This window comes from Canis aureus, chromosome 16, assembly GCF_053574225.1.
Source record: "Canis aureus isolate CA01 chromosome 16, VMU_Caureus_v.1.0, whole genome shotgun sequence".
Lineage (NCBI taxonomy): Eukaryota > Metazoa > Chordata > Mammalia > Carnivora > Canidae > Canis > Canis aureus.
In genome coordinates this window covers 24,926,779-24,941,529 of record NC_135626.1, presented here as the reverse complement: position 1 = coordinate 24,941,529, position 14,751 = coordinate 24,926,779, and the positions used below count along the sequence as shown (strand labels likewise).

Sequence of the window (14,751 nt, the reverse complement as noted above, 5' to 3'; positions counted from 1 at the left end):
AATAAATAAAATCTTAAAAAAAAATCCAACTCATCCCAATGTCAGAGATGTTAAGATGTATAAAAATGTATGTGAGCTTGTGGGCTATATACTGCTAATCCTCTTGCTAGACTAAATGTAGGAAACAGAGAAAGAATATGGCTATGATCCCTAATCTCTAAACAAATTGGGAATGTCCTTACATGTCCCTGCAGCAACTCTGAATGCCATATTCTTCCATTCAGAAAAACAAGACTGTCAATGTGATCTTGATGTTCTGGATTGCACTGCTCAATGTTCTGAAACTACTAGTGGCTAAGTATATTGCTGTACTTAAGTAGGACGCTGCCAAACAATGTAGAAATTATTTCTACCATATATCTCTTTTAGGTTATGAGTTATTTGTATCCTTTAATATTTCTTTTTTTTTATTTTTATTTTTTAAAGATTTTGTTTATTTATTCATGATAGACAGAGAGAGAGAGAGAGAGGCAGAGACACAGGCAGAGGGAGAAGCAGGCTCCATGCACCGGGAGCCCGATATGGAATTCGATCCCGGGTCTCCAGGATCGCGCCCTGGGCCAAAGGCAGGCGCCAAACTGCTGCGCCACCCAGGGATCCCTCCTTTAATATTTCTATCAGGATTACATCTAATAGGCTTCTGAATGTCATTGTTCATTGTATTTCCATGTGGGTTGCTTCTCTCTTTTTCTCATAGAAACATCTGGCTCTCATTCACCCTCAGTCCTCTTGTCTTCCAGACAAAGAAATTGACTTGCACAGCTCTGTGATGTTCTTTCTCAGAGCAGATACTTTTTTTTAATCCAGAGATTTAGAAGACAAAATACTTGACAAGAAAGCAAAAAAAAAAAAAAAAAGACAGAAATTGACTTGTTTTTGTGTTCTAGTTGCCTTTGAATACGTTTTCAGATGCTTTCTGAAAGAGGGCCCCTGGACAGTTGCTTTTAATTTGCCAGTGAAATTTAAGAGCATTTTAATACTATACATTTTTAATCAAAATGTGATAATTATGACAGATTAAGATGCTAAAGAAGAGGGAGAAGGCACATAAAGAATTGTCCTTCTTAAATATAGAAAAAAATGCAGTTCACTAATTTCAAGATATACCCAAAATAAAAAAAGATATACCTTAATAAAATGTGGCTTATTAGTAGCATTCCATTGCTCTAATGAATTGATGAAATAATTTACAATTAGCGTATAGATTTTATGCAAATAGAAGTTCTGAAATACAATTATTTTTGAACACAGTTTGATTTCCAAGTATACAGCCTCTAGTGTTACTTAGATAATCCATCCCATTTGCCTTTGGCTCAGGGTGTGATCCTGGAGTCCCAGGGTCGAGTCCCACGTCAGACTTCCTATGGGGAGCCTACTTCTCCCTCTGCCTGTCTCTGCCACTATGTGTTTCTCATGAAAATAAATAAATAAAATCTTAAAAAAGAAAAATAATCCATTCTTTGTAGATAGAAGAAAGGTAAATGAATCACAAAGTTCAGTTTGTGCTAGTTTTAAGTAAGATACCTTAAAATTTGACTAAATGTATGGGTTTTTTTTTCTTTTAATTTTAGGGTGAAAAGGTAAACTATGAAAAGTTTAGAAATTGGCTTCTTCTAAACAAAGATGCTTTTACCTTCTCTCGTTGGCTACTATCTGGAGGTGTTTATGTCACCCTCACTGATGATAGTGATACTCCCACTTTCTACCAAACTCTAGCTGGAGTCACACATTGTAAGTAATGGCATTTCATTGTTTTCTATTCACTTTTTAATATAATTGCCTGGTAATATGAGAATATGCCTATTAAGGATAAATTTATTGTCAGTGATATTTTTCTTCCAAAATGTAATAAAATAAATTTCTGGAGCTTTTGATACATAGCTAAAAAGGAAAACTTTTATTTTCTCCTCTACTCACTGAATACTTTTGTACTTCAAATGTGTGAAGTTTATCCACCCAAAGCAATTCCTCAATGTTCTGTAGACACCAACTAGTGTTCTACAATTCAGTTCAGTTCTGGCACACTATCTACCTGGGGGTTAGCATAGACCCCACAGGTTTAGGGCTCAGTCCAAAAAGACTATCCATCTGCTGCCCACATCAGAGGCCAATCACAAATCCTAGTTGTCACCAGTGCTTCTGATCAACCAGCTCTATTAGATAATCCCCCTCCTTGGGTTTGATAATTTGGTAAAGACCTCATAAAACTTAGGGAAACAGTTTATATTTACTGACTTAATATTTAATAGAGGATATGTTAAAAAAAAAAAAAACAACACAGATGAACAGCCAGATGAAGAAATACCTAGGGCAAGTCTGGAAGGGTCCCAAGGACAGGAGCTGAGATGCACCAGCCCTTCTAGCATTGTATGTGTTCATCAATCTAGAAGCTCTCCAAAGCCCATACTTTTGGGATTTTTATGGAGGCCTCATCATGTATGTATGATCAATTATTAACTCAATTTCCAGTCTCCAGTAAACAGGGAGTAGGGCTGAAAGTTCCAAGTTTCTACTTATGGCTTAGTCTTTCTGGTGACCAGCCCCCATCCAGAAGCCCACCAAGAGTCACCTCAAGCATTAGAACAAAAGACTGCTATCACCCAGGAAATTACAAGGGATTTAGGACTTCTTTGTCAGAAACCCTTATCACTCAGGAAGTTTTAAGAAAGTTTAGTCAAAGACTTAATATTAGCAGAAACCGGGGACAGAAACCAATTTCATACTATTTCACAATAGCCCTCTGTTAATTGTCCTTAACCAAGTGGTATTAGTTTCTTAAAGTTGCTTTTAACTAATTAATTAGCACAATTCATAAACTGAAATAACAGAAATTTGTTTCAGTTATTGGAAGTAACTCAAGGTGGAAGCTGAGCTCAAGGTGTTAACACATTACTTCTGAAGGCCCAAGGGAAGAAATCCTTCCTTGCCTCTCTCAGTTTCTGGTTACTCCAGGCTTTACTTGTATCAGTATAACTCCACTCTGCCTCAATTTTTCTGTGGCCTTCTCTGAATCTGTGTCCTCTCTTTTTCTGATAAGGACACCAGTTACTGGATTTAGGGCCCAACCTAAATTTAGGATGCTGAATTCATTATATCTACAAAGAACCTGTTTCCAAGTAAGGTCATATTTTGAGGATCCAGGTGATCATGAATTTTTGAGGGATGATATTGAAGCTACCACTGTATAGATCTTAAGTGTTAATTTCTATCATACTTTCCTGTGAGTACAGAAAAGTACCTGCACTGGGCTTTTTCTAATGCTGCTTCTTAATACTGGAATGCCTCTCCCTTTCCTTCTCCCTATAAATCCTAATCATCCTTGAAGACTTAAATCACATGCCCCTTTGTTTCTATGAATCCTTTTCTTGCCTTCCTGTGAGAAATCATCTCTTGTTCCTCTGAACTCTCATAACACATTTTTTGTATTCTTCTTGGATGAACTTACCACTTTCTACCTTTTATTATAATTATTTATAGCATTCTATTTATTTGTATATGTCATTTCTCCCCCCCCCCCCCTTTTTTAAGAGAAAGAATGTGCCAGTGTGGTGGTGGAGAAGGGGCAGAGGGGGAAGGAGAGAGAGAATGCCAAGCAGACTCCACCCCAGTGTACATATCATCTCTCTTTAAATCATAGAATCTATATTATCTTTCCTTTTTCTCCCTCTGTCCCAAGCCTTATAAATAAATATTTGTTGACTGAATAGCGTACCTTGGATGTCCAGTACTATTTGTATCTGTTGCTTTATGGAACTTATGACTGGCCCCAAATTACACAGCAGCTACTTTTCTGCCCATTTTTCATTCCATTGTTACCAGAAGTTCAGATAAATTCTGGCATGAGTAGGCAATGAACTTGATTCTACTACTATTCAGTGGTCTTTATTTTTTATAAGAAACCTCTTTAAAAAAACTGTTTTGCATAAAAAATTAGAGAATGTAACCTCTAACTTAAATTAGTATTTAAATTGTCAGCTTACGGATATTTTGCTGAAATTTTGCTTTCAGTTGTGATTGTATGGTAAATTATTTTTCTGTTAATATTGGCTAAGAATGTGACTACTTTTAATGACTTATATTAAAGGAAAATTATTCTGACACTTGTTAAAATGTTAAGGAAAACTTAAATTTCAGACTTCTGCTGTAGTGTATTGCAATAGGAGAGAGAAGTTGGTCGTAACTCTATAACAAGAACAAATGGGGAGTTGTAGTCAGGGAGCAAGGCAAGGTGGTCAGTGGAAGGAAAATTGCTAAAAGGAGGTGTCAAGGGTAGGGAGATTCTTGCTAAATGCAAGCCAAGAACTTATTCATCAAAGGTGGGGTATGAGGAAATGGATCAGATTTCAAGGGGAGAGGGGACAACTTGGCAGGATTCTTTTCTAAGACTGGATTTGAGCAGGCCAAAGACCAAATGGGATCCAAGTTGGAGGCTTCATCGAAAAGAGGGCTCAAAGCAGGACTGAAGTGTGGTCAAGGAGAAAGTCTTTGTCAGTTGCTTAAAGTTAAATTACATCTGACATACTTTGCAAATCCAAATGCTACTTATTGCTTATTTTGGAAAGCACTTAAATTGCAGACTTACTTAAATTCAATCAGTCAGAATAATGTGAAAATGTTAAAAATGTTATCCCATTATATGGTTCCATTTTTATTTGAAAGTGATTTTTTTGTATTTAGCTTTTTATCACTTGGGAAGATTTTTGAATTTTTAATAGTATTTGAAAGTTACAGTGCCTTTGCCTTGTTAAAAAATATCTTGAATTATTTAAAGCAAATATTAATATAGATGCATTGTTTCACCTGAAATAATGACCAGTGACTAACCACTCTAAACTGAGTGGTTTCAGGCACCTGAGTGATTAAGTTAAGCATTTGCCTTCTGCAGATGATCCTGGATCCTGGGATTAAGATGATCCTGGGTCCTGGGATTAAGGTCCTGCACTGGGTTCCCTGTTCCTTGGGGAGTCTGCGTCTTCCTCTACTTCTCCTCTGCTCGTTTGTGCACATGTGTGTGCTCTCTCTCTCTCTCACACACACACACACACACACACATAAATAAAATCTTAAAAAATAACAGTAAACTGAGTGGTTTCTTCTTAGGGTCATTTTATCTACTCATATCTCTCTGGGGCTTTTTAGCACTGTTGACCATTCAGTTTTTGTGAAATTCTCTTCTCTGGGTTTTGAAACATTGTATTTTCCTAGTTTTTTATTATTTCAGTTTTCTTTACTGCTCTCTTTTTTCTGTCTACCTTTTAAGTGTAAGTTATTTCTCATGGGTTCACCTTTATCTCTGTTTTACTCTTAGATGATGTGCATACTTTGTTTCATTACAGCCATTTCCATTGCTTTGCCTATCCTTCATATCTCTGCAGGTCATTTCTTGACGAAGTTTTATGGTCTTGCAGTATCTCAAATTGTATATTCATTTTAATAAACACCTCCTGGATATTAGTGAAAAGCAAAATTCAGCTGAGTAAATTTGAAGATCAAATGGCTTTGTTCAAAAAAAAAAAAAACAAATGGCTTTGTTCAAATCATGAACTGGGCAGTATCCCATTTAGCAAATAGAAACGAACTCTGAGGAGTTCTACAAAATGGAAGGTTTTTATAGACAGAAGGGAGCAGGAATTAGGAGTAAAGGGGAGTTTCTCTCTCTTTCTTTTCTTTTCTTTTCTTTTCTTTTCTTTTCTTTTCTTTTCTTTTCTTTTTTCTTTTCTTTTCCTTCCTTCCTTCCTTCCTTCCTTCCTTCCTTCCTTCCTTCCTTCCTTTCTCCTTCCTTCCTTCCTTCTTTCCTTCCTTCCTTCCTTCCTTCCTTCCTTCCTTCCTTCCTTCCTTCCTTCTTTAAGATTTTATTTACTTATTCATGAGAGACACAGAGAGAGACAGAGACAGGAGAAGCAGGCTCCATGCAAGGAGCCCAATATGGGACTCTGTCCCGGGACTCTGGGATCACGCCCTGAGCCCAAGGCAGATGCTCAAACACTGAGCCACCCAGACATTCCTAAAGGGGAGTTTCTAACTAAGAGTAGATTGTTAGATTGTTTCAGGCAAGGTCACCCTCCTTTGGGGAAGGCACTAGGGGGGCGGTGATTGTCTATCAGGCAGACTACTAGTACTGATCAGATAATTCCAGATTGACTGGTTAAAGGTCACATTTCTGGGAGAGGTTGAAATTACAATTAGATTACATATTAAATCTTCGTTTGCTGACATGGGGCTCAGCACAAGTGACTCCATTTGGGGCCTATTCTTTTTTCTTTTTTCTTTCTATTTTTTTTTTTTAAACAATGCAGAGCTCAAACTTGACCCTAATATTAAGACCGAGCAGAGATCAAGAGTCACTTAACTGACTGAACCACCCAGGTGCTTCTGTTGTTCCTTTTTAAAATTATATATTCTAACATCTTAATCTCTTATGTAAAATCAAACGCATGTTTCCTTGCTTTCAACCTATCTAACGGTTCAGAAAGCAAACAACATATTCTTCCTCCTGTCTCTTCTGTTATGGTTAATAGTATTTGAAATTCCAGTTATCCAATTTGATATTAATTTTGGCTTTTCCTTGTCAGGCTTCACATTAGATCCTATCTCTCTTAACTCAGCCATATTTTTTGCATCTTTCTTTACTACTGCCGTCATTGTAATACTTGTCCTTATTTATCTGATTATATGTTAATGCTAGGGAAGAATGAAAGACAAATTTGTTGTGTTTGTTTTTGTTTAATTAATCATATATATATATGCATATATACTCTTCTTTTCCCTGCTCTAAAATCTTTGAGGAGTCTTCATTTTTTATAGAACAAAGTTTAAACTTAGCATGGCTCTGAAGTCTCTTAGTTTCCTAGTCTTAATTTTCTGTATTCATTTCTCATTGCATATGTTCTCTGTTTCAACTACAGAGGACCAGTCAGTATTCCATGACTATACCCCATGAACATTTATAGCTACCCTATATTTCACTTCTAATATTCCTTCATTTAAGATTGCGTTTCATCTTTCAGCCCTTGACAATTGAAATACTTCTTTGTCACCAAAGCCCAATTCATATGCTCTCTTTTTATCATGATTTCTCCATTTTTCTTTAGTTTGAATTAATTAATTTCCATTTGCATTCCTGTACATTTTACATTTCAATTAAAGCAATTAAGATGCTTTTTGCCTACCTTAGAGGCATTTGGAAATGGCTTTGAAAAAAAAAAGGGAATGACTTTGATTTCCCCCCAGAAGTTACAAGTACCTGAAGGACAAGGCTCTTTTCCAGTTTATCTTTGAGTTCTTAGTACAATGGACTAAATACATATTATTGGACTGGATAATATTGAAAAATTTTCAGCCACTAAAAGTCTACTTTCTAAGTATTAAGTTTTTTAGTAACTAGATGGAAATGAGACCGCCAAGGCAAGCGAGGGTCCAAGAACAGATTTTATTGCAGGCACCCTCGGGCGAGGTTCCACGACTCACGGGGGAAAGAGAGTGAGTCGAGGAAGTCGTGCCAAGACAAGGTGGTAGGGGGTTTACATAACGTTGTAAGGCAGAACGGTTTCCTATTGGTTGGCTCATATGCAAAGGAAGGATTGCAATCCAACCAGTCAGAGTGACCCTCACTATGCAAAGGAAGGATTGCAATCCAACCAGTCAAAGGTGACTTCCTCCTCTGGGGTTTGAAGGGCATTGGGTTCGGTTGGGGAAGTCCAAAGGAGAGGTGTAAGAGTCTGCTCAAGCTGTTGTCCCAAGTGGAGGTGGTGACAGGAACCTCAGCCATTTTGGCGTATCCGCCATCTTGAGGAGTTTCCCTTCCCGCCTGGCCCCAACACTAAGTACTAAATTAAACATTTGATTTCCCCAGGAGTAAGCGGAAGGTACACGTTGTTTTAGGATTATAGCACTAAACCTATATGAAGAAGGGCCAACATCATGTTTGAATAAGGTTCGACAGTCTCAGGGCGCCTGGGTGGCTCAGTCGGTTAAGCGTCTGCCTTGGGCTCAAGTCATGATCCCATGGTCCTGGAATTGAACTCTGCCTCTTGTCGGGCTCCCTGCTCAGCAAGGAGCCTGCTTCTCGCTCTCTCTCTGCCCTGTCCCCTCCCTCTAAACCCCACCCCCACTCATGCTGTCTTGCTTTGCTCTCTTTTCTCAAATAAATAAATAAATAAATAAATAAATAAATCTTAATTAAAAAACAAATAAAACTCTTGGTTAGATAAATGATGTGAAATACAGAAAATGAATTAGTGTTAAGGCACATAGAGGACCAATTTACTATAAATAGGAGGGAATTATCTATTGAACTAATTATTTCATCTACCTCTATAGTGTACCCATTGATTTCCCTGGTGGCCATGGAAGTAAGTCAGTAGTTAATGGCAAGAGCCTGAAGAAATGCTATACTTTAAATTTTCTCAGTTATTTATAGCCTTTTGAATTGCTGGCATCTTAGTTGAATTTAGTTGAATTTTGTCATATCCTTGTGTCTTGTAAAGAGGATACTCCAAAATAAAAAACTAATCAAATACAAGGCTACTGTGAAATATTGGTAGTTACTAGTCTTTATTGAGCATTAGAATTATTTGGAGAGTGTATTAAAAGTGCATGTTACTGATGTAGGTGGACTGTGAACTGAACTACATTTTGAGAAATACTGATAGGATGTTTAAGAGTTCTTCAGATTCTGAGTCAGACACTGACCCTACCACTTACTACTCATGTGACTGTGGGAAATTTATTTCATCTCTATAAACTTCTTTTTCTTCCTTTGGAAAACAGGAATAATGATACAATTTATCTTACAGGTGTGTTTTAAGGCATGTAGGGAGGAAAACTTTTTTTCCTTTACCCATCTTGGATTCATTGGCTGGGACCCTTTAAATTAGACTGAAAAAAGGCAGGATAACAAGTGAAAAACATAAGTTTATTAACATTGCTTATGCATAGGAGTATTCATTGATGAGTTACAAAACAGATGGTTAGAACTTGAGTTTATATAGCATCTTAGCAAAGAATAGTAATTTTGTAGAGAAAGGACAAGACAAAGGAAAAGGACTTTGAGCTTCTAGAAGTGGCAAATTATGGCAAGGCAGATGTTTGGAGAAACTAATAGATTGGGCTGGTTAGCAAGGTTTGTTATGTAGACTCATTTATCTAGTGCAATCTCTGTATTAAAGATCTACAGCAATCTGGTGATTACTTTCGTCCTTGATAGAGGATCAAGGTAGACACTTTTACAACTTAAGCAAATGAGGAAGGGATGGGTAGTTTGCAGAGAGCTTTTCTTTTATCTACTTCTCAATTACCTTCAACTAAATATAATCCTTAGGCCAAAGTGACATATTTGGAGTAGCCTATAGTTCTACCCTTTAGAGGTCCATAAAATAATACCTGTTCTAAAGGACTCACTTGGCACCTGTTCTGGAATTGGTGCTTTACAATGAATTTGTATCCTATTGTATCAGTGAACACTTGGCTTGCAAATGTCAGTGAGCTTCACCCCATTATCTCCAGGGAGTAATTGTTTTAGAAGCAAGTAATTTTGAATAGAGGGCGGTAGATTGGTATAAAAATTAACTTGTCCACATCTGTGGGAAGGAAGTCTTTTTCTTTTTAGTTTGTTTTATTTTACAATTTATAGAAACAAAGAACCTGTAGAACAGACAACTGAGTTGCCATGGGCTTCAGTAAATAGCTACTTTCTTCATGGGGTTTAGTATGAAGACATTATCACAAAGTCAGAATTACTGCTAAATTTCATTTAGAAATTCTGACATGGGTAGGTTTACATTCTGATGGCTATGATTTGTCATATTATATGTAAATTCCCAGTTTCTGGCTAAGCAGTTCACAATTGAATTCTTTGCAGACTCTTGCACTCAAAGAATATTTAGTACGTTAAACTTTTCTTTTTTTTTTTTTTTTCTTTTTTCCTTTTTAAAAGATTTTATTTTATTTACTTATTAGACACACACACACACACACACACACAGAGGCAGGGGGTGAAGCAGACTCCATGCAGGGAGCCCGACATGGGACTCGATCCCAGGGTCTCCAGGATCACACCCTGGGCCAAAGGCAGTGCTAAACCTCTGAGCCACTGGGGCTGCCCACGTTAAACTTTTCAAATAATGTGTCCTGAATGTGGAAACTTGTGATAAAAAAGATAAAGATTGTTATTAACTAATTTATAAGTAGACAGAAAATATTTATTTTAAAGTGTCAGTGACTCCATTTAAATTTGTGTAATGAGCCAAGGTATCTAGAAAACAAAAAGAAATTATAATTTTTCACTTTTATTTTTATTTTTTTTTAATTTTTCACTTTTAAATAACATTTATATTAGAGTGTAGATGCTTTTAATTACTTTTTCACATGCAATTATAAAATTTGAAGTCATAGTTGAACACACTGCCATATTTAATCAAGTGCTGTTCTCTTTTATGTAAATCATAAAGGAAACTGGGGAGCTATTTGTATTCAGTATAGAGCTAGAATAATTAACTGATTTGATTTATACAAGATTTTAGATTTTATTGTAGCAGGTGCATTTTTCAGGACTGCAAATTCCAAATTACTGTTACCTTACTTTTGTTTTTTTATTCAAGAAATCGAATTGGAACTTTAGCCCAGAATTAAGTTTTTAATGTTTGAGTAGATCGATCTTAACAAAAAAATTTTTTTACAAGGTTTATTATATTTTTCTGTCATAATTTGCTATTTTAAATACCTGAGATTAGGTCAAAGAGGGTAAGATGGTAAACTGGAAAGATTCTGGGCTTACCTCCTCTCCAGACACACCAAAGCTACAACTACATATAGAATACTCTTTCTCAGAATGACCTAAGGAGTAGCAGAACAGCTATTTCACAGCTAAAGATATAAAGAAAAGGCCACATTGATATAGGTAGGAAGGGGCACAGAGATGTGGTGTAATCAGGAACAACATCCCAGTATGGTAACCCTTAAGCAGGAGGGATTTCACAAATGCGGAAGTCCTTTCTGGAGAGCGAGGAATTTCAAGCCTTTCACTGAACATTCCACTCTGGGGGCCTGCACTGGAAAGATGAGCTCCCAAAAAGCCTGGCAGCAGAGCTTTAACTCCAGAAGAGCCGCTGAGCCATAAGAAACCCAAAACTCTACTCTTAAAAGTAGCCTGTGCACAAATGCATTCACTCCAAGAACACAGAGGCAGGAGTTTGAAAAGTCCCTGGGCCATATGTGAAGGAGGTTTATTCACCAGTTTTAGTGCAAGTGCTGAAGGGGCAGAGATTTGTAGGAACTTTCTCCTGGAACAGAAACACGGGTGGGCGCCATTTTTCTTACTCTCCTACCTAGCTGGTCTGGTGCTGGTAGGTGCCATTTCTGACATTCTCCATCTACTTTGCTAGCACCACTCAACCCTGCCTCAACATTCCTGCACCCTTAAACTGACTGCCCCAGGCAGATGACTCTCCACAGCAGCTTCTGCTCTACCATGTGTGTCTGGTAGATGACCTCAGCTGGGTCTAGTACCCTTCTTCAAATGGCTTCCACCACATAGCACCCATTGGGGGACCTCCACCAAGACCAGGGACCTCCAAAGTAGCTCCCACCATGCTGTGCCCAGCATGTGGCTATAGCCTGGACCAGCAACCCCCAAACTGGCTTCTGCCCTAAGGGTCAGCCCAACTCACCAGTGTGCCTGTAGCAGCTGCATCTGGTCATTTCAGTCAGGTGTGCTAGGGACAGCCTCACTTGGAGCAGTCAGAGCCCAGTCACAATAGGAAGGCACATACAACCCACACAGAGGATACCCTTGGAGCTCCTAATTTTGGTGACCAGGAGGGACTATGCTTTTGGGCCCCACAGGACATATTCTACATAAGGCCACTCCTTCAAGACAGGAGATGTGGTTGATCTACCGAATGCATAGAAATACAGTCAGGTAGAATGAGGAGAAACAGGAATATGTTCCACATGACAAAAAGATAAAACCCCAGAAAAAGAACTAATGAAACGGATAAGCAAGCTACCTGATAAAGACTTAAAAGTAATGGTCCTAAAAGATGCTCACCACACTCAGGAGGAAATTGGATAAACAACATTGAAAACATCAACAAAGAAAATATTAAAAAAAACAATCAGAGGTGAAGAATATAGTAACTAAAATGAAAAATAGGGATCCCTGGGTGGCTCAGCCGTTTAGCACCTGCCTTTGGCCCAGGGCGTGATCCTGGAGATCCCAGGATCGTTTCCTGCATCAGGCTCCCTGCCTTGAGCCTGATTCTCCTCCCTCTGCCTGTGCCTCTGCCTCTCTCTCTCTGTCTCTCATGAATGAATAAATAAAATCTTTTAAAAAAATAAAATAATAAAATAAAATGAAATGAAAAATATACTAGTGGGAATCAGTAGCAGATTAATGGTGCAGAAAAATAGATCAGTAATCTGGAAGACAGAATGGTAGAAATTACCCAAGCTAAATAACGAAAAGGAAAAAAATTATTAAAAATCAGGATAGTTTAAGGGACCTCTGGGACAACATCAGGCATAATATTTGCATTATAGGGGTCTCAAAAGGAGAAGAGAGAAAGGGGCAGAAAACATTTTTTGAGAAATAATAGCTGAAAACTACTCTAAATCTGGGGAAGGAAACATTCAAGTCCAGGAATCGCAGAGAATTCCAAATGAGATAAACCGAAAGCGATCCATAGGAAGAAACATAATAATTAAATTGTCGAAAATTAAATTGAGCCCGGGTGGCTCAATTAAGTGTCCAACTTTTGATTTTGGTTCAGGTCTTAATCTCAGCATTGTGAGATTGAGCCCCATGTTGATCTCTGTGCTTAGTGGGGAGTCTGCTTGTCTCTCTGCCCCTCCCCCCAAATAAACTGTCAAAAATTAAAGGTCAGAGAGAAATGTAAAACCAGTAAGAGTGGGATCCCTGGGTGGCGCAGCGGTTTGGCGCCTGCCTTTGGCCCAGGGCGCGATCCTGGAGACCCGGAATCGAATCCCACGTCGGGCTCCCGGTGCATGGAGCCTGCTTCTCCCTCTGCCTGTGTCTCTGCCTCTCTCTCTCTCTCTCTCTCTGTGACTATCATAAATAAATAAAAAAAAAAAAACAAAAAAAAAAAAAACAGTAAGAGTAAATACAAGAGAACCCCCATGAGACCACGAGCTGACTTTTCAGGAGAAACTTTGCAGGCCAAAAGGAGGTAGCATGATTTATTTTGAGTACTATAAGGGGAAAAAAAACTAGGACCAAGAATACTCGACCTGGCAAGGTTATCACTCAGAATAAAAGGAGAGAGAGAGTTTCCCAAAAATCAAGTTAAGGGAGTTCATCACCATCAAACCAGCCTTATAAGAAACATTAAAAAGACTTGTTTAGGTGGAAAAGAAAAGGCTGTGACTAGAAGTGTAAGAAAATTATGAAAAAAAAAATCTGACTAGTAAAAGCAAATATATAGTAAAGGTAGCATGACCACTTGTAATGCTAGTATGAAGATTAAAAGACAAAGTAGTAAAGTCTACTATTTCTGCAATAATTAGTTAAGGGATACTCAGAATAAAAAGTAAAATATGACATCAAAAAATGCAGGGGCAGATGGTAAAAAATGTAACATTTTTAGAATGCATTTGAGCTATGCAACCGCAAACTTAAAATAGACTGCTATATACATAGGGAGGTGTTATATGTGAATCTCATGATGACCACAAACCAAAAACCTATAATAAATACACAAAAAATAAAGGGAAAGGAATGCAAACAGAACGAAGGTTCAGAGTACAGGTTTCCTCTCTGCTTGATTGAATTTATTCCTAGATACTTCATTCCTTCCTAAATGGGATTGTTTCCTTAATTTTTTTTTTCCTGATAGTTCATTACTAGTGCAGATTAAGCACTTACTAGAGGAGGCACTATACATACTCTGTGTATATCATCTTGTTTAATACTTGTGCCCTCTCTGAGGTTCATTTTATCCATATTCTAAAAATGAGGAAACTAAGGCTATGAGAAGTGAAAGAAACTTTCTCAAGATCAGATGGCTAATCTCAGGTGCCAAAACTGAGATGAAGACAGTTTATTGACACACACTCTTATTATCCATCTTATGAGCAGCTTGTAATTGTATATAAAAGGAGTTGATCATGTGGTGGTTGTGGTTGTGGTGCGCAATCTCCTTCAGACTTACCTCAGTCTTACAGATGCACTTTTCCAATTTCCCTTTTTTTCCCTCTTGGGATACATACAAATGATTTTTTCATATCTCTTCAATAATTAATTTCATTTGACCCAGGCAAGATCATTGAATGGTTATATATTTACCAACAGTGAAATGGGCAGCAGAAGAACGATTTTATGAACTGTGTTTTAAAAATAAGTTTTTAATATTGATCATATTTTCACATAATTTAGCTGTATTTTTGGAAGAAAACCTGTATGCCTATTCTTTTTTTCTTTCCTTTTTTTTGTTTTTTGTTTTTTTTTTTCTTAAGTAGGCTCCACACATAGCGTGGAGCTTCACATGGGACTTGAGCTCACATTCCTGAGATCAAGACCTGAGCTGAGATCAAGAGTTGGACACTTACCTGATTGAGCCACCCAGGTGCCCCTGTGCCTATTCTTTCTTGTAAATATGTCTCTAAATAAACTAAGAAAGAGTTGTTGGAAGATCCTTGAATGTATCATAATAATGAATAAACCTATTAGCTCAGTGATTTCTTTTTAGTAGAATCTGGAGTTTGAGGTAATTAATGGAATATTTTGGGCTAATTTTA

The 14,751-nt window shown here is 37.5% G+C and overlaps 1 protein-coding gene across 2 annotated transcripts in view; it reads left to right on the top strand.

Moving 5' to 3' along the window:
• USP32 (ubiquitin specific peptidase 32) overlaps positions 1-14,751 on the top strand; it is a 216,941-nt gene that overhangs the window by 117,410 nt on the left and 84,780 nt on the right. For both annotated transcript variants that reach the window (XM_077852322.1, XM_077852323.1), the window contains exon 5: positions 1,572-1,731. In XM_077852322.1, coding sequence (XP_077708448.1) covers positions 1,572-1,731 — 160 coding nt within the window. The remainder of the gene's footprint in view (positions 1-1,571; positions 1,732-14,751) is intronic.